Source organism: Hyaena hyaena, unplaced genomic scaffold, assembly GCF_003009895.1.
Source record: "Hyaena hyaena isolate Hyena2069 unplaced genomic scaffold, ASM300989v1 scaffold_385, whole genome shotgun sequence".
Taxonomy (NCBI): Eukaryota; Metazoa; Chordata; class Mammalia; order Carnivora; family Hyaenidae; genus Hyaena; species Hyaena hyaena.
This window is the reverse complement of record NW_024081022.1, coordinates 65,076-82,252: the sequence shown is the minus strand read 5'-3', so window position 1 is coordinate 82,252 and position 17,177 is coordinate 65,076. Positions and strand designations below refer to the sequence as shown.

At 60.2% G+C, this 17,177-nt stretch overlaps 1 protein-coding gene across 3 annotated transcripts in view; it reads left to right on the top strand.

The window, feature by feature from the left end:
- Positions 1-17,177, top strand: part of KCNN3 (potassium calcium-activated channel subfamily N member 3) — a 97,414-nt gene that overhangs the window by 47,580 nt on the left and 32,657 nt on the right. For all 3 annotated transcript variants that reach the window (XM_039251432.1, XM_039251430.1, XM_039251433.1), the window contains exon 3: positions 9,127-9,545. In XM_039251432.1, the coding sequence (XP_039107363.1) occupies positions 9,127-9,545 (419 nt within the window). The remainder of the gene's footprint in view (positions 1-9,126; positions 9,546-17,177) is intronic.

Below are 17,177 nucleotides of genomic sequence, written 5' to 3'. Positions count from 1 at the left end.
GCTGTCTCCTCAGGACACTGGGGCTCACGGGTTAATGAACTCTCCCAGATCACACAGCTGGTTTGTGGAGGAGGATTTGAACCCCGTTCTGTCCGACTCCAGAGTCCAACTTCTTCCCACCATCCTTGTCTCCAGGAATCAGCGCAGCCTTGTCCGAAGCGAGGGTGCTGATGCGGACGCTCAGAGGGGCGTTGGAAGCCGGCACGCAAGGCCCCGCCCGCCTCCTGGCCTGGGGGAGCGCGAGGCCCACACTCCAGGCGGCCCTTCTCCCTCTTCTCATGGGACCGGCCTCACCGGCAGGGAGCTGGCTCTGCCCGAGGCCAGCCTTTTCTTTTTATTTTAAATACATTTTTAAAGTTTATTTTTATTCAGGAAAGAGCTAGAGAGCAAGCAGGGGAGGGACAGAAAGAAGCCCAAGCGGGCTCCGCACTGCCAGCACAGAGCCGGATGTGGGCCCCGAACCCCTGAGCCACGAGATCATGACCTGAGCTGGAGTCAGGTCAGGTACTCAACCGACTGAGCCAGCCAGGGGCCCCCACAGACCAGCTTTTTAAGGGCAGTTTGTCCCGGGCGCGGTACGAGGCCGGGCAGAAGAGCTCCCGTTTCCGCTCGCACACTCGGCTCGCACACGCGGCTCACACACGCGGCTCCACGCCAGGCTCCACACCTGGGTCCACGCCTCGGTCCCAGCTCCCAGATGCCTTTTTCATTTCCTGATTTAATGACTGTTTCGATCCCACCAGCTTCATTTGAAAAACACGTCCATTCATCACAGAATCAAGCCACGAAATCAGATAAGTGGTCTCCTGTCCTGCTCTGGATGACAAGTGTCCCCGGAGTGCTCGCACACCTGGGCGCGTCTGTCCGTGGGTGGTGGCGGCGGGGGGGGGGCTCTTAACCCGCCACTTTATGGACGCGACAGTCCTGAGTCGGGACCCGTCTCCCAGGCCGCGGATCTGCGGGTGAGCTGCGGGCGGAAGCCGCCGCACCTAAGTTGTCCACGCAGCTGAAAATTCGGTCTGCACGTCTGTGTGTGCACGAGAGCGTGTGCGTGTGCGGTTGGGTATCAGCCGTGTGGTGGACTCCGGGCCTGGCAGACGGAGCTCAGAGCTGTGTGCGAGGCGGGTGGGGGGCAAGGGAGGGTGTCGGGCGCCTGGGGAGGGGTCCTGGGGAGGGCAGGGGGGCCAGGGGAGGGCAGGGGGAGCCCGGGAAAAGCGTCTGAGGGGCGCTCAAGCCTACACACGAGCTCTCTCTCATTGCTGAGCAAGCGTCTTCTAAGATAAAACACTTTTTGACTGGGGTGTCCACGGTGTCTGCCCATCTCCCTGCCGCCACACCCCTGCTCATCACCCCCTCTGCCCCAGCCCCCTGGGATCCGACAGACACACACGCCTGACTTCAGCAGCTCCTCACTGTCCTTGGAGCATCGTCTCCCTGTGTGGCCTCTGTGGTGGCTGTGGCCTCCGGGGTCTGGCCCTGCCCCGCCCCACTCCCCAGTCACGCCCACCCATCCCCCCCCCACCCCGGCCGAACACGGTGCCGCCCCCCACCCTGGCCCCGCCGCTCCCCAGCTCTGCGCCTCCTTCGAGATGCCCCTCGGCGCCCGTGCCCTTCCCCTCCTCGCCTGGCTGCCACACCCCTGCACACTCTCCAGCCCGACTCCCCCTCGCGGAGCCCGGGCCTCCCGAGAACACACCTGCGGGGCCATGCTGTGCATCTTGGGCGCAGTGCGCTCGGTGACTGTTCCTCATTGCCCGCCCCCCCATCCTTATCCAACATCTTAGAGGACGTGTGTCACCCAATGTTTGGCAAGTGAGTGACTTATGTACAACTTCCAGGAGTCAGCTGGGAGGTGCGGCCCCTCTGGGGGCCCCATCCTCACCCGGGTCCACAGGGGCCAGCCCGGGGCGGCCAGGTCTCCCCGCAGAAGCCGGCCAGCAAGGGTAGGGGCTCCCGGATTTCAGAGGTGACCCCATGCTGGGGCACCTGGCGTTTGCCTGTCTTGTCCCTGGACACGTAGGACGTCCTCGCGGGATCCATGGCGAGATTTCAGAGAATGTTCTACAAGTGGCCCGAGGTGGTGCTACCTCAGCCACTGGCGTAAGGGCTCCTTGCGGAGCCCTCGGCCGAGGGGCCCGGCCACACCCCCGTCCTCAGAGCAGGGCTGGGTGACACACGACGGGCCTGGGCCTGGTACTTGTGAGCACACGTGACTAAGTGATGGTGGTGTTCCTTCCAGACAGCTCAGGTGTCTTCCGGAGTTCTCCCCCAGGGCCCCCCGGCCAGTGGGGATGAAGAGCCACCGACCTGGCCCAGAGTGAAGAGAAGGGTGTTCTCAGCTGAGGGAACAGCACACACAGACGCCCTGCGTCTGGAGGGGAAGGCTCGACAGCCTGAGACGTGGCCAATGTGGCGAAGTGGAGGGAGCGAGGAGGGGGACAGGACCCGCCGCGAGGGGGGTGCAGAGGAGGAGGGCCCACCCGGTGCACAGGCCCTGGCCGGGCGACCTGTCATCAAGGCTCTGAGCAGAGCCGAGCTCTGTGTCTGCAGCTCTGTGCCCGGGGTGGACGCGGGCGGGCACGGAAGCCCTCGGGGGAGCGGCCGTGGTGCCCCTCCACGGGGTCGGCTAAAGCGCCGCTCTGGCCGTTCCTACGGGATTTTACAGCGGGATTTTGTCTCCGCCCCCAGCCGTTTAATGGTTGGGGGATAGTTCCCAGTCTCCTGAGTAACTTACAAGATTTAACACTGCGTTGGTGTGTCCTTGATTTATCAGAAGTATCATTAGTGATTTACGGAAAATGCGGCGTTCACATTAGTAGCGACTGTCATGCCTATCCGTCCATGTGGGATCCGGTGGGCTCTGTGGCTGCTACATCCGCTGCCTTTCCCGCCCCAGCCCCCAGGGCTCTCCTCCCTCCCCTCGGGGCAGACATGCGAACCCCGCCCTGGGCTTGGCTACCGCTAGAAGGAACCAGAAGGGAACCCCACCCCTTTCCCGTTTGTGACCCTGCAGGCCCTGGTTTGCATGTCTGACACCTCAGGGGCACATCATTCATTGCTGCTCCTGAACGGCCCTTTCTTCCTCGACTGAACTGTCTGGACCCATGTGACGCCGACTGACCGGCTTCTGGATGCTCCTGCTCTGGAAGGTTTGGGGTTCAGAGCTTCCCACTTGGGAGCAGAGCCCAGGACCGCCATCGGGGGCTCGGGGGGCTGCCCTTAGTTGGGCTGCAATGGAAGAGACCGGGAGGAGCACTCCAGGAGCACCCGGCTGAGGGGCGTGTGGGTGCCGAGACCCCTTCAGGGGTAGAAAACCGTCAAACTTCTACCTGGATCACAGGCAGAGGAAGGTGGCTCCGTCCACACAGGCTGGAAAGGACTTTCTCTCCCAGATGGATGGGTCTGGATTCTACTTAGAAACTACTTCCCTGGGGGCGGTTTCCCCAATCCCCCCTTCCCCACCCCCGCCCCGGCTCCCCTCCCTGTGCAAGGCTTGGTGATCCCTGTAACCAAAATCCTTCTTGCTTTGGTTAAGCCTCTTAGGGACCAGTTAAACTGGAATAGAGGATGGATATAACAGAACACGCACATTTCCTCTCCTCCTGGATAGTACCTGAATACGCTCATCAGCCGGCTGGCTTTGCCGTTCTGGGGCTGTGATTGGGAAGGATGCTTGCAGAAATCCCTGTGAACATCTTCCTGCTCTGTGCAGGGAGGGCAAGGCATACCAGTTTCCTGTGGAACATTCTGGTTCCTATTGTTACCCTATATTTATAGACCGGGCTCCACTGAGAGCCCACCTCCTTCTGTTGCTGGATGAAAGGCCACTTAGCACAGTTCCCTGGTAAGGGGAGAGGATGTGGCGCGGCTGCAGAATCAGGGCAGGCCGGGCTCTGCAGAGGGGCGCCGCTCAGCACCATCGCGGCCCTTTGCTCCCCTTCCAGATCCCGCAGTGGGTCACCTATTCTTACCGCGCACTCCTGTGTCTCCGCCCCGCTCGGCGCTGGGCCCTGGCGCCCCCACCCCCACAGGACCCTCCCCCCCCCCCGCGCCCTGGCGTGGACTTTCTGGCATCACGCTGTTTCTCGCACTGCCCCCACCCCGTGGAGGGATGCCTCCCCGGACAGGATGTGCTTAGACAGGCTGGCAGGTGAGTTGGTTTCCGAGAGGCTGGCCCGGCGCCCGAAGGGATGTGAGTCAAGTCTGGAGTCGTTCTGGCTCTTCCTTCTGGATTCCTGCAAACAGAGAGCAGTTTAAAAAAGTCCTCAGGTATCTTATAACCCCACTCACTCGGCATCAACGGACACAACTGCCCTGAGCCGCGTGCTTCAGCCGTGGGAGGGCCGTGGCTTGGTCGCCGCCAAGTCAGAGGGCCCTCGGGTTCCCGGCAAAATTCGCATTGGCGCCTGCGCTCCCCTCAGAGGCCCCTGCAGCCTGGTGCGCACTGGGCGCTGCTTGAGCAGAGGATGTGCCGGCCGACAGGAGGGGGGGCGGTGCTCCGCGTCCAGAGCCACGCGGGTCGGGGTGTCCAGTGGCGCCCCCCGCGTCTGCACAAGCGCCCGGCACCGCCTTCCGGGTCCTCCCCGCACACGGTTCCTCCCGAACCAGAGTCGTGGGCACACAGGCGGGAAACTGCCTCTCAAAGCTGAGCAGGTTTCTTTAGAGATTCTTGGAAACTTTAATATGCAAACGAGCGCGGCGACCTCCAGGAGACCTTCCCAGACACTGGCCCCTGGACCCTGTCTCGTGCAGTCGCTGGCAGGACGCCTTCGGGGCAGGGCTGGAGGCCTGGGGCTGCCGTGGCAGGTGGGCGCAGGTAGGAGAGACCACCTGAGACCACGCAGTGGTAGTGCCTATGGGCCTAACCTGGGAACAATCTGGAAAGCACAGCTGCTGCTGCTGCTGTATACACACGCCCCCGACAGAGGGACTGAGGACAGACCGCTAGTTTCAGGGCCCGGGCGGCCCCAGTGCAGGCACCCAGCGCCAGCCCCTCGCCTGCCCCTCGCTGCCCTCCCCCACTCTGCCCCCCCCCCCACCGGAACAGCTCTGAATGAACCTGTTCCCCATACTGGGCTTGTATGACACGTCTCATTAGAAGAAATGGCTCCACGTCTGGGGGGAAGTGGAAGGTCCCATGGGCCCGCGCTTCCATGTTACAGACGAGGCACCTGAGGACCAGAGAGGGAGAAGGACTTGCTTCTTCCCTGGTCGGTGACAAAGGTGCTGGCTGCTCGGTGAGGATGCTCGTCCCCAGTGGTGTCTCGTCAGGGAGGAGCAAGTTCTTGTGTCCGGGGCTGGAGGGGTTTCCTTCCCTGAGAGCGGGGTCGGGACAGGCCCGAGCAAACTCCCGGCGCGGCGGTCCCCGCGGGCTCTCGTGCACGCGGCAGGAGACCATGGTTCGCTCCGCGGGGGCGCTCAGGAGGCCCCTGCCTGGCCCGGCTGGAGAGCCGCCGTGGGACATCATACGTGGCCTGGTGTCCCTTGACTCCGTGGGTCGCGGCAGCGCCGGATGGGGAAAGACACGGAGCTAACGCGTCCCCGCCCCAGGTCCTGGCCGTGGAGGCAGGGACCCGCTGGGCGCCCCGTACATGCTGGCCTCCAGGAGGCACGCTTGGTGCGCCTTCGCTTCCCCCTTCCGCCCTCTCCGTGGCACGTTCCGTGGCACATGTACTGACTGGAGACTTTGTGTGACCGTCACTGCAAACCCAGACACACATTTCGTCCCTGCCAGTCAGCCCCTGTCCCCAGGGAAACCTCATTAGGAATCACAGGACTTGCGACGCTGTTTACATGGAAACCCCATAGGACTGGTGTCCGTGCGTAATATATGCTCCGGGATTAAAATATGTATATATTTTTTACACAATAATATGTTATTATTACCAGATTTTAAGAAACTCTTCAGTTTCTTTCTTTGGCTTTTCTTCTGCAGATATTTTTTAAACGGTAAAACTCTCCGTGGGGTTTTTCTCCCACAGAGAACAGCAGAGAGCACAAAAGGCCTTTTGCACTTTCTCTCCTTTAATTAAAAAAACTCACACTTGCATGAGAATTAAAGTTTGTCAGGTTAGGAAGCAAACGCCTAAGCAGGATCTCCCCTAATGCCGGGAGCATTTTGATGGAAGGTGTTGCTCACCTAACCCCCCCCCACGACCTCGGACCCTCGGAACAGAATGGGGAAGCTGCCCAAGCCGGTGAATCAACTCCACACTTACTTTGCCCAAAAGGACAAACACGGGCTGGTGCCCTGTGTGTCTCGTAGGGAACGGCAGGGGCTCGCGGGCCTGATGGCGGGGAGACTGTAGCCGCTCCGAGTCCAGACCGCCCGCCCGGGCCCGGCAGCCGACAGCACCTGTGGGTTCAGGCGCTGCAGGGACTGGGGTCCCGGGGCGACCAGATGGCCCGCAGAGCCGGGCGGAAGCCAGTGAGCGGCGAGGCGGCTCTGGGAGGGGCTCTCAGAGGAAGGGGGCGGATGGTCGCCAAGGCCGGGCTGTGGACGGGAGGGGGAGGCCCGCTGAGTCCGCAGGCGCAGCCCGTCCGCACTGCGAGCTGCAGCTGAAATGCAACTGTTTGTGGAGAATCATAAGCAATGGAAATTGGGTATTTTTTTATTAAAAGAATTTTTTTTAATGCTTATTTTTTGAGAGAGAGAGTGTGTGAGGCAAGTGGGAAGGGACAGAGAGAGACACATACAGACTCTGGTCAGCCCGGACAGCCTCTGACGCTCCCGCCCCACCACCGCCCAGAGCGGACCCCGCCAGGCCCCCCACATCGTCATCCTTGGGGCAGAGGCTGCCCGCAGGGGAAGGCGCCTCAGCCCCCTGGTCCACACTGCTGGGAATCCCGGTTCCAGAGTAGCTGCAGAACTTTCTAGGCGTGAAGGTGGGCTGGGACAATCTCCCTCCTCCGGGTGGTCAGCGAGGGGCACTGGGAGTCTGCCGTCTGCACAGCGCACGAGCCCCAGGAACACGCGGGGGCGAGCAAGCCAGGCGGGGTACCGTCCCCCCTGCCCTCAGTCCTCGGGGGAGGAGTCGGAGCCCGAGCGGGGAGCTCAGCCGGGCCGGCGGCACAGAGAGCGCCCGTCAGACCCCTGCTCGCTGTGAGGGGCCGTGAGGCTGCCAGCGGCCACGGGGGACACAGCCCCTGTCCCTCTGCAGTTCTGCTGCGATTGCTGGGCCCCAGGCCGGGTGACACTTCACAGTCCGCTGGGAAGCTCGCAGGACACGCCCAGTGCCAGGGCCTCCCGCTCAGCGGTCAGATCTGCCTGGTCCGGGTGGCCCCGGGCAGGGGTGCCTTCAGCAACTCTCAGGCGATCCTAGCCTCCCCGGGGGAGAGACGGACAAAAACAAGTCAACACGCGGGTACATACTGGGATCTGCAATCTGTTATTTCATTTCAGTTTCTGTATTTATTTGAGAGAGAGGGCATGCGAGCTGGGGAGGAGCAGAGAGAGGGTCCCACGCAGGCTCCGCGCTGTCAGCACAGAGTCCGACGTGGGTCCGACGTGGGGCTCCGTCCCACAGACCGTGAGATCTTGACCCAAGATCAGGAGTCAGAGGCTTAGCCGACCGAGCCCCCCGGCGCCCCAAGATCTGCAGTGCGTAAGGGCTGCGTAGGAAGCTGAGTGAGAGAATGAGGCGGGGTGGGGCCCTTCCCAAGTCTGATGGGCTTGCGGTGTCCTCGTGTGGGCGGCGGGGGGGTCTCCTGGGACACACTGGCCTCCCTGCAGCCCATGGACCCCTGCGCTGGGCCCACCTGGCAGAGGCTCAGTCTGCGGCCTGAAAGGGCCATCTGTCCGGCACCCACCCCACAGCCCCCCACGGGTAGGAGTGCCCCCCAGGCTGCCACCCTGAGAACGCCCCCACGCGCGGAGCAGTCGCTGAAGCACATTCCCCCCTGTCACCTGTGCGACTGGAGCCTGATGCGAATGCCCGAGGTGGGCGGGGTCAGCACTAACAGCCCTGTGATAGACGTGTGGACACGGGCCAGAGACGTGGTCTGACCTGCCCGAGGTCACACAGCTGGTAACTAGGTGTAGACACGCCAGTGTAGGTCACCGGCCTCGACCCCACGGCCCCCCGCCCCCCAGACACAGCCCCCATCCCCACCCCAGGGCCGGCCCCTTCCTGTGGAGCCGGGCAGAGCCAGCAGTTGGCATGCTGTCTCCCTCCCCCCGGGGAGTCAGAAAGGTCTGCCACTCGCTGCTGCAGCTCCTGCCCACAGTGAACCGGTTACCATGGTAACCTGACGCACTTCGTTGTCACGGGGTGGATGGTTTTCATTTTGTGTGTGAAGAGTCTGGCCGGCAGTCACGCGGCCATGCCGTGGCCTGTCAGGGGCACTTAGGGGCAGAGGGGATACGCTGAGCAGCCATTAGGGCTTTTCTGTGTCCGCAGACTATGGAAACCCATGTCTGGGAGCACCCCTGCCCCGCTGCCCCCCGGGAGGCGGGACCCAGTGGCCTCTCCTGGGCCCCCACGAGGAGGCTGTGCTCCCCACCGTTTGCTTCAATCTTCATCCTCAGGTGGGACGTCCTTGAGAACGAGGCCGGGCCCGCCCCTGAGTGTGAACCCCGGGGCCGGCCAGGCCGGGCACACGGCAGGGCCCCTCCCCGTGTCATGGCAGCAGACATCTCAGCCTCAAGGCAGGGGAGGGCCCTGAGGTCTCAGTCATCACTGGGCCCAACCCTCACTCTACAGAAAGGCGGAGATCCTGTCCATTGGTGGTGCCCAGGGTCCTAACAGCTAATGCGTCCTGGGTGCTGGCAGGTGCTGTCATTGTCCCCAGATGGGAGGCACAGGGAGGCCACTAATGTCCCCAGGATCCCGGAGCTGGTTAGTGTTGGGCTCAGGTCCCTGACCCAGGCCGTTAGGCTCCAGGCCCCCACGGGAACGCTCTGCTGCATGGTGGGGGCAGCACGGGGTGGGGGTGCCCTCCTCTGCCCCGGCGAGGCTGAGGCGTCTGCGCCAGCCTCGGAGTTCGCTCACGCGGGAGACCCTTCTTCCTCTCCCGTCCTGTTGTGACTGTAAACAGGGGCGCTTCCCCCCCCCCTCGCCCCTCCCAGGGGCCCCGGGGAGCCCTGGCCGCCCTAACGTGCTCTCTGCCCCCGCCCCCGCCCTCCAGCTCTTCGTGATCGACAACGGCGCGGACGACTGGCGCATCGCCATGACCTGCGAGCGCGTGCTGCGCATCAGCCTGGAGATGCTCGTGTGCGCCATCCACCCGGTGCCCGGCGAGTACAAGTTCTTCTGGACGGCGCGCCTGGCCTTCTCCTACGCGCCGTCGCGCGCGGAGGCCGACGTGGACATCATCCTGTCCATCCCCATGTTCCTGCGCCTCTACCTGATCGCGCGCGTCATGCTGCTGCACAGCAAGCTGTTCACCGACGCGTCGTCGCGCAGCATCGGGGCGCTCAACAAGATCAACTTCAACACGCGCTTCGTCATGAAGACGCTCATGACCATCTGCCCCGGCACCGTGCTGCTGGTGTTCAGCATCTCGCTGTGGATCATCGCCGCCTGGACCGTGCGCGTCTGCGAGAGGTGGGTGCGCGCGGAGGGGCGCGGCGGGGCGGCGGACGGGCCGGTGCCCGCACCCCTGCGGCTGGAGCGGGAGGGGGCGGGGCGGGGCGGGCGGACGGGCGGGTGCCCGCACCCCTGCGGCTGGAGCGGGAGGGGGCGGGGCGGGGCGGGGGGACGGGCCGGTGCCCGCACCCTTGCGGCTGGACCGCGAGGCCGATCGCGGACCCGGAAGGCGGGGAGCGGCGCGCCCGGCCCGCAGCGCCCCTGGAGCCCCTGGGTGGCGTCCGTCGGCCCCCCGCCCTTCCTCACGCGGACACCTCACCTCGCCGACCGCCGGCCTCTTCCTCTGGGACGTTGCCGGTGGGTCCCGCGATAAGGAAACTGGTTTCGTTTTGTTTGGTCCAGACTTTCGCAAAGGTTCACCCAGAAACCCTTCTCACGGTGCCCTGTGGGTGCCCCGCTTCCCAGCGTGTGTCCACAGAGCCGCCCGCACCCTGGGGGCCTCGTAGAAGGGGCGGCTGGGCCTCACCCAGAGCTGCGCCTTAACGGGCTTGCTGGTGGTCTGCATGGACCTGAGCCTCTGGGCGCCACGGGCGGGGGAGGATGTGGCCCCGTAGAGACCCAGGCTGGACCTTAGGCAGAGCGCCAGCCCCTCGGAGCTGCCATCCGGGAGCCTTGGGGGCCCGCGGTTGCCACTTCCTGACACCAAAACCCGCCAGCCGCCCTGGTGACACCTACCCCTTTCAAGCCCCGGACGTTCCCGTTAACCTGATCGCCCCGGAGGAGTCTGCACACCTACGTTAGCAACCTGGATTCTCTCCCTAAGTTGCTGTGACACCTCGGGCAAGTCACTTAACCTCTCTGGGCCTCGATGTCCTTCTTTTAAAATGAGGATCTCTCGAGAAGGAAGGAAGAGAAGTTCACTTCTTCTTAAAAATTTTTAGTTAGAAGTTACTTTATCACGTGGGAAGGCCTGGTCAAGACCCCGGGCAATCCGCACGGACCCTGGCAGCCACCCTCAGTTCGCCTCAGCTGTCCAAATCTGCGTGCCCGGAGCCCCAGCAGAGCTAACACGAGCGAAAGGAGCCTGGAGGAGACTCAGCCTCAAAGCACCTCGCGCGGGTCCGTAGAGCCAAGTCCCCCCCTATTTCGAGATGTTCTGTTTGCAGACGTTTGTCAGCTATTTGTCTGGCGGACACACAGACCAAGAGGGCGTTCTGCAGCGGCCGAGGGCCCCACGCATGCAGGGTCCGTCCCCGGGAGCCAGTGCGCGGGGGGACATCTCGGGAGCAAAGCCCCAGGGACACAGACGCAGCGTCCTCAGGCCCCGCCCTGTAGCACCCGGCAGCGCCGGCTGCGGGCAGGGGTGTGCCTGACGAGGTTTCAGGGGGCCTCCCCTGGGGGGGACACTTGTCCTTCGGGGGGCGGTTCCAGCCCTAAACCCCTCCTCATACTCCTGGCTGAGCTGCATCCTGCCGGCCACGGCGCCTCTCTGGGCCTCAGGTCTCTCACCTGCCAGCCGGGGTCGTAACACCTGCTTTCCGGGACTTGCTGTTGGAATGAAACCCGGTACCGTGTGGGCCCCAGACGCCGCCTTACGGTGAGAGAGGAAGGCAGTCACTGTAACGGAGAGCTTTTGGTGACTCGGGAATTTGGTGGCTGCTTCACGTAATTAGAACAGAGCGGCTCCTACCACAGGCAGACCCAGGCTTTCCTGTTCTCCTTTCTAACCGCTCCGGGCCCAGGCTTCCAACAACTGCGACTGAATCTGCAAGGCCCTCGAAGATGTTTGGAATCTTCCACAGCCTCCTAACAGCCCTGCGTGGCGCGCGGTGCTCACAGTAGCTTCCAGATGAGCAAACGGGCTGAGCTTGGAACGAAACGTCTGCAAGTGAGTTTCATTGCTTATTGAACCTGCCACAGGCCCATGGCTGTTTTCACTCGAGAATAAGTGTGTCGCGGGCAAAGTACTCTGCTGCTGTCTCTTGATGGGCACTGAGCGGCCACGAAGGCTCTGAGCCGAGGCTGGGCCCCCCCACCCCCTGCCCACAGAGGTCCCGGCAAAGCCACAGAGTAACATCGAGCAAGTCAAAGTCCTAACGTTCCCCCTCCGCCTCTGAAAAGGCCCTTTGACCCAACAGCTTGTTTCCCGCCCCAGCTTGTTACCGGCTCGGAGTTCTCATCCGTCTGTCTGTCTGTCTGTCTGTCTGTCATCTGAGCTGAGGAAGCTGGGACAAAGCGCCGGCCTGAGGTGGAAGCCGCAGAGCAGGGAAGTGTGGGGCCAGTTTGAACTTGGCCCACATGTGTCTCCCACCCCAGGCGGACTCTGCACTTGAAAGGAAACTGCAGCCTGGTCTCTCCGAGGGACGGGGACGGGGACGAGCTGACCTGAGAGTGCCACGGCGGTTCAGCCAGTGCTCAGATCCAGGCCCCCCTGTCCTTGTAGTGATGTCCTGGGGGTGGGGGCTGACTTCCGGGTAAATCCGGGCAGAGCCGAGGCGCCCGCCCCACGCCCACTCCAGACAGCTCTCCTTCCCCCGCCCCCCACAGCTGCCGGAAGGGAGCTGCCTGGCCCAGGTCAAGGCCGCAGCCAACACCTGTCAGCGCAGGCGTGTAAGGCCCAGCGCCTCTACCCCACGCGGGACGCTGGCCGGAGCGCAAGGGCTCCCTGGGTCGCCCGAGGCCCCCTTTGAGCACCTGGCACCTCCCCACCTCCCTCGGCCTGTGTCCCACGCGCCCCGGTGCCAATGCTCAGAGCCCCCCCCACCCCCCTCCGTAAACTTGCTCTGAGTCTGGCCTGAGGGACTATGGAAACACGTACAAACAAGTGTGTTTCTTCCTACTTGGGGGAACGCTTCTCTTTCTGTGACCAAGCAGTTTCTTTTTGGATCCAGCTTAAGTGGTCACTGCTGTGTCCCAGCATCAGGTCACAGATACGGGACAGGAGCCAGTCACTCAGAGTCCGCCCACAGCTGGCCCAGGGCTGCCCTGGGGGCCATGCCATCGGCCACGCTGAGGGTGACAGGGACGGGTGACCTCGACCTCCCCAGCTGGCCGGGGGACGCCTCTGTCCCCACAGATGGCAGCAGAGAGGCCCCCAAGCAGCATGGCAGACCTAGCGGCTGCCGCCGCCCAGGGCAGGCTCACCCCCCGGGGGGGGGGGCTCTCAGCAGCCCGGACCCCCCTTGTGCACACACTTCGAGGTTGCTATGGAGATCCCTCTTCTGCAAGACGCATTTCAGGAGACATTTCTCAGATCTCAGGCTGGCTTTCATGTGACAAGGAAGGGTTTGCACGTTTGCTCCTTCCGAGGAAGGGGAGGGAGGCGGCGCTTCCCTGGAGCCAGGAGGGCAGGACAACAGCTTGTTTTCCTTGGACCCGGAGCCGCATCACGTCAGGGCTGCGGCCACAGCTGTGGCCCTGGGCGTCCCCGGGATTCTCCTGGCTGCCTGCCTGCCTCCCACAGGCCTCCCCAGAGCCATCTGGGAACCTCCTCATTAAACACTGTCGCCGCCAGCAGCCCGGCCCCAGGGGCCGTGGGCTGGGGAAGGGGGCTTTCCTGGCCCGGCCTCCGGGTCCACCAGCACCCTGGGGGCGGCAGCAGGCCCCCCTTCCCCCCAACACTAATGAAGTGGAGTCTTGTGAGCCAGCGGAGGACGGTGTGGGCGGGATTCGTAGGCTTGCAAACACCTCCAGCCTCTCTAATGGCTTCCCTGGCCCTTCCCTCCTTCCGGCCAGTCGGCGGGGCTTTGCTGGTGACCGTGTGAATGCTCCTCTCTTTCTACACATTTGTGTTTCAATGAGAAACGGGATTCTGGAGGCCCCGCCCCTCAGAACGGGACGAAAACTACCCGCGGTCCATTCCTTCTCTCGTTCAAACACAGCCGTCCTTCTCATGGCTGCGTCTCAGGTCTGGTCTGGTCCACGGGTCTGGCCCACGCCAGCCACGCACCAAGAAGCGAGGACAGCGCCCTCCCCGGCCTCTCCTTCCCACAGACTCCCACCGCCGGGCAGGGGGCTTCAAGGCCCAGAAAGGAGTGGGGACACAGTCTACGAGGGGGCCCCTGATGGGGCCGGCACAGCCCCAGGCCCTTGTGGGTAGAGCTGAGAAGGGGGCTGTGGGTTCTCATGGGCCCCCAGGGGTTTGCGGTGCGGCCCCCGGTGTGCAGTGCACCCTGAGCCCCACTTCTGTCCAGTCGCTTTTGTTACAAAACTTCAGCTTTTCAGCACGCGCTATGCGAGTTAACCGTAACTCGTTTGAGAAGCGGATGATAGGGATACGCAGAGCTGACGGGGTATGTGCTCGGAATCTTTGTACTGACGGGAGTCCGTGATTTGGAAAGCTTGCCAACCACTGGTTTGGGGCGTCAGAGGACTAGTTAGTGAGGACAGGAAAGTACCTGCCACTTTGGACCACGCCTGCCCTCCAGCTGGAGGAAGGAGAAGCCAGGGTCCCTGGGGGAGCAGAGGGCAGAGCCCAAGGGGTGCAGGGGCCGGACAGTCACCCCCAAAGCCAAGGCAAGTTCACAGCAGAGTGCGGGGGCGGGGATCCTCCCCAAGGCCCTAGAAACAAGCCTGTTGCGTTAAGAACGAGGAAAATAATCCTGCAGATGCAGAAGAACGTTTAGTTATGAGAGAGACAGAGAGAAAAAAGCAACATTAGAAGGTCCTCAGGCTTCCCTAGTGGTGCGAGAGGCTGTGGTTTCTGTGCCAGAGAAGAGGGAGCAGATATGAAAGGAGACTGTACTCTGTTCACATAAGCACAGAGTTCCAGAAAACGAAAATTGTTTTAGCAAAAAGAAAATTCACATTGGAGGCACTGAGTGTTTAAAAATGTGGGATGTGGAGGACAAACTTAAAAGTTCTTTCAGAAAGTAGAACAGAACAAAGAGACAGAGAAGGCGATCATGCGTCAGAGCTGGAGGTCCAGGATCAAGGCCAGGCCCCAGAGCCAGAATAATTTGGATAAGAAAGCAATCATCAAAGACATACACCAAGAAAACGTTTCCGGAACTGGCTACCTGAGGGCTGGGGGTGGGGGGTGAGAGGAGGCAGATCAGGGCAGGGGGTGGGGGGTGAGAGGGGACAGATCAGGGGTGGGGGTGGGGGGTGAGAGGAGGCAGATCAGGGCTGGGGGTGGGGGGTGAGAGGAGGCAGATCAGGGGTGCCTGGGGGCTCAGTCAGTTAAGCACCTGACTCTCGGTTTTGGCTCAGGTCATGGTCTCAGGGTTGGGGAGTTTGAGCTCCGTGTCGGACTCTGGGCTGAGTGTGGAGCCTGCTTGGGATTTTGTCTCTCTGTCTCGCTCCCTCTCTCTCAAAAAAGAATGTTTTAAAAAAAATGTTTAAACGATGAGACAGATCCACACAGGTAAGAACGGGGACAAAGCTACACCTCCCCGTGCAAAAAACTCTCCTTCTGGAAAACTGACCGGCTCTGAAGGTTAAGCCCCCAGGACACCGGGAACACGGAGTGCTCGCTCCCTCGGGAAACGACAGTGCAGACTTTAGTGTCATTCCCATGAGGAATCGGGAACAGAAGTCGGGCTCGCGGTTCTGTGGGCTCGGAAGTTTCGGGGAGTGGATCTCAGTAAAGGTCCTGATGGGGTGACGTGAGAGCGCGACAGGCTGTAAAACCCAGTCCTAACGTCGGGCGAACAGCAGCCTCCGGGAAGACGATGAGGAAGATACTGTAACAAGTAGAGGCTGCAAACCCTCAGGTTAGAAGGTGCAGAGAAGGCGAAGAAGGACTGGTGAGAGCAGACCAAGTTCATCACCTTGGGCGGAAGAGCATTTTAAGAGCCTATCAGTCGATCTTAATAATTAGAGAAATAAAGTTTAAACAATTTCTAGACATAAAGGTAAGCACACGTAGAGTTGGGGAAGTGTGAGGGTAAGGACAGCCACGCGTCATCTCACGTCACCACAGCTCTGTGAGGGCTGGAGGCTGCTGTCATCTCCACCGTCCATGCGAGGAAACTGAGGCACAGGGGAGTCAAAACAATGTGCCAGGCCCCAGGGCTGGGGAGTGGAAGACCTGAGATCCCCAAATCCCGCCAGGGAGCCCCCCTTCTCCCCACTTTGAGAACGTGCACCGTCTACACCCCTGTATGAGATGCAAACAGCATCAGGGACAGAAAGACAGAAGAAGTAGGAAGAATTTAAAAACACAGAAAGCGTGAAGCAAGAGGAGAAAGAAGCAAACTCACAATATATAACAGTCAACATAATTGAGTTTCCCTCCCCTGTTAGAAGGCAATGTCTCCTAGACGGGATTTAAAAACAAAATTTGATTTCATGCTGTTTACAGAAGAGGTTCTAAAGCAGAAAGACCTGGAAAAAGAAATGAATACCAGAGATTTATTAGGTAAGTACAAACCGAAGGGCAACTGAATAGAAATCCTCATTTTAGACCAACTTGAATCCAAAGCAAAAGAGCACTAAATGGTCTAGAAGGACCATTTAATATGGATAAAAGTATCACACACCGTGGACTTTCGTGCAAAAATAAATAAAGAGATTGAGATCTAAATTATTAACTGCTTTAATAACTGATAAATATTGAACGTTGTAGCCTATAAATAAATAATACATCTTCTTTTTAAGCATTCATGGTACATTGATAAAAATCGACCAACTTCTTGGCTACATGTTTCAAAACATCACCAAAAAATCTTCAGACATATTATCTAACCACGAGACCATAAAAATTCAGTTAAAAGGAAACTTTTTAGGGGAACTTTTATTTATTTATTTTATTTAATATTTTTGATTTCTTTCTGAGAGAGAGAGACAGCATGAGCAGGGGAGGGTCAGAGAGAGAGGGAGACACAGAATCTGAAGCAGCTCCAGGCTCCAAGCTCTTAGCGCAGAGCCCCATGCAGAGCTCGAACCCACAAACCGTGAGGTCATGACCTGAGCCGAAGTCGGAAGCTTAACTGACTGAGCCCCCCAGGCGCCCCTTAGGGGAACTTTGAAAGCAGTTGCTTCAGCTACACAACTTGGCCAAAACGGAATTTTTCAAAACTACCATTAAAGACTCTTAAAAATTACAATGATAACTGTGTATCTAAACTCACATTGTGACCAATGTTGTCTTCAGAGGGAAAGTATCCTTGAAGATTTTTTTTTTGTTAAGGGGCGCCTGGGGAGCTCAGTTGGTTGGGGGTCCAACTCTTGAATTCCAGCCCCATATCGAGCTCTGTGCTGATGGTGTGGAGCCTGCTTGGGATTCTCTCTCCCCACTTCCCCCTCTCAAAATAAATAAATGAAGTTTAAAAAATTTTTAAAAGGTTTTTATTAAAAGAAAATTAGGAATTTTAAGGGGGAGTAAGTACTGATTCTGTGATGTTTTAATAAATGAGAATCGCTTAATTTGTTTTGAAAGAGAAGGTCATTGAGAGGGACTTTCCTAGATATTAAAATGTATTATAAAATGAAAGTAGTTAAGTCCCTGTGGCACTGCTGAGAAATTAGTAGTGATAGATCAGTGAATCCTAAGGGAAAGCCCTGAAACAATCCCTCCTATGGAAGGACCCAGTAGATGAGAAGGAAAACCAATTAGGAAGCGGTAAGTTCTTCAGGAAATGTTGATGGGGAGATTGGAGATTAGATCCCCAGATGAAAAATCAGAGCCCGCCTCTCACCAGCCACCGA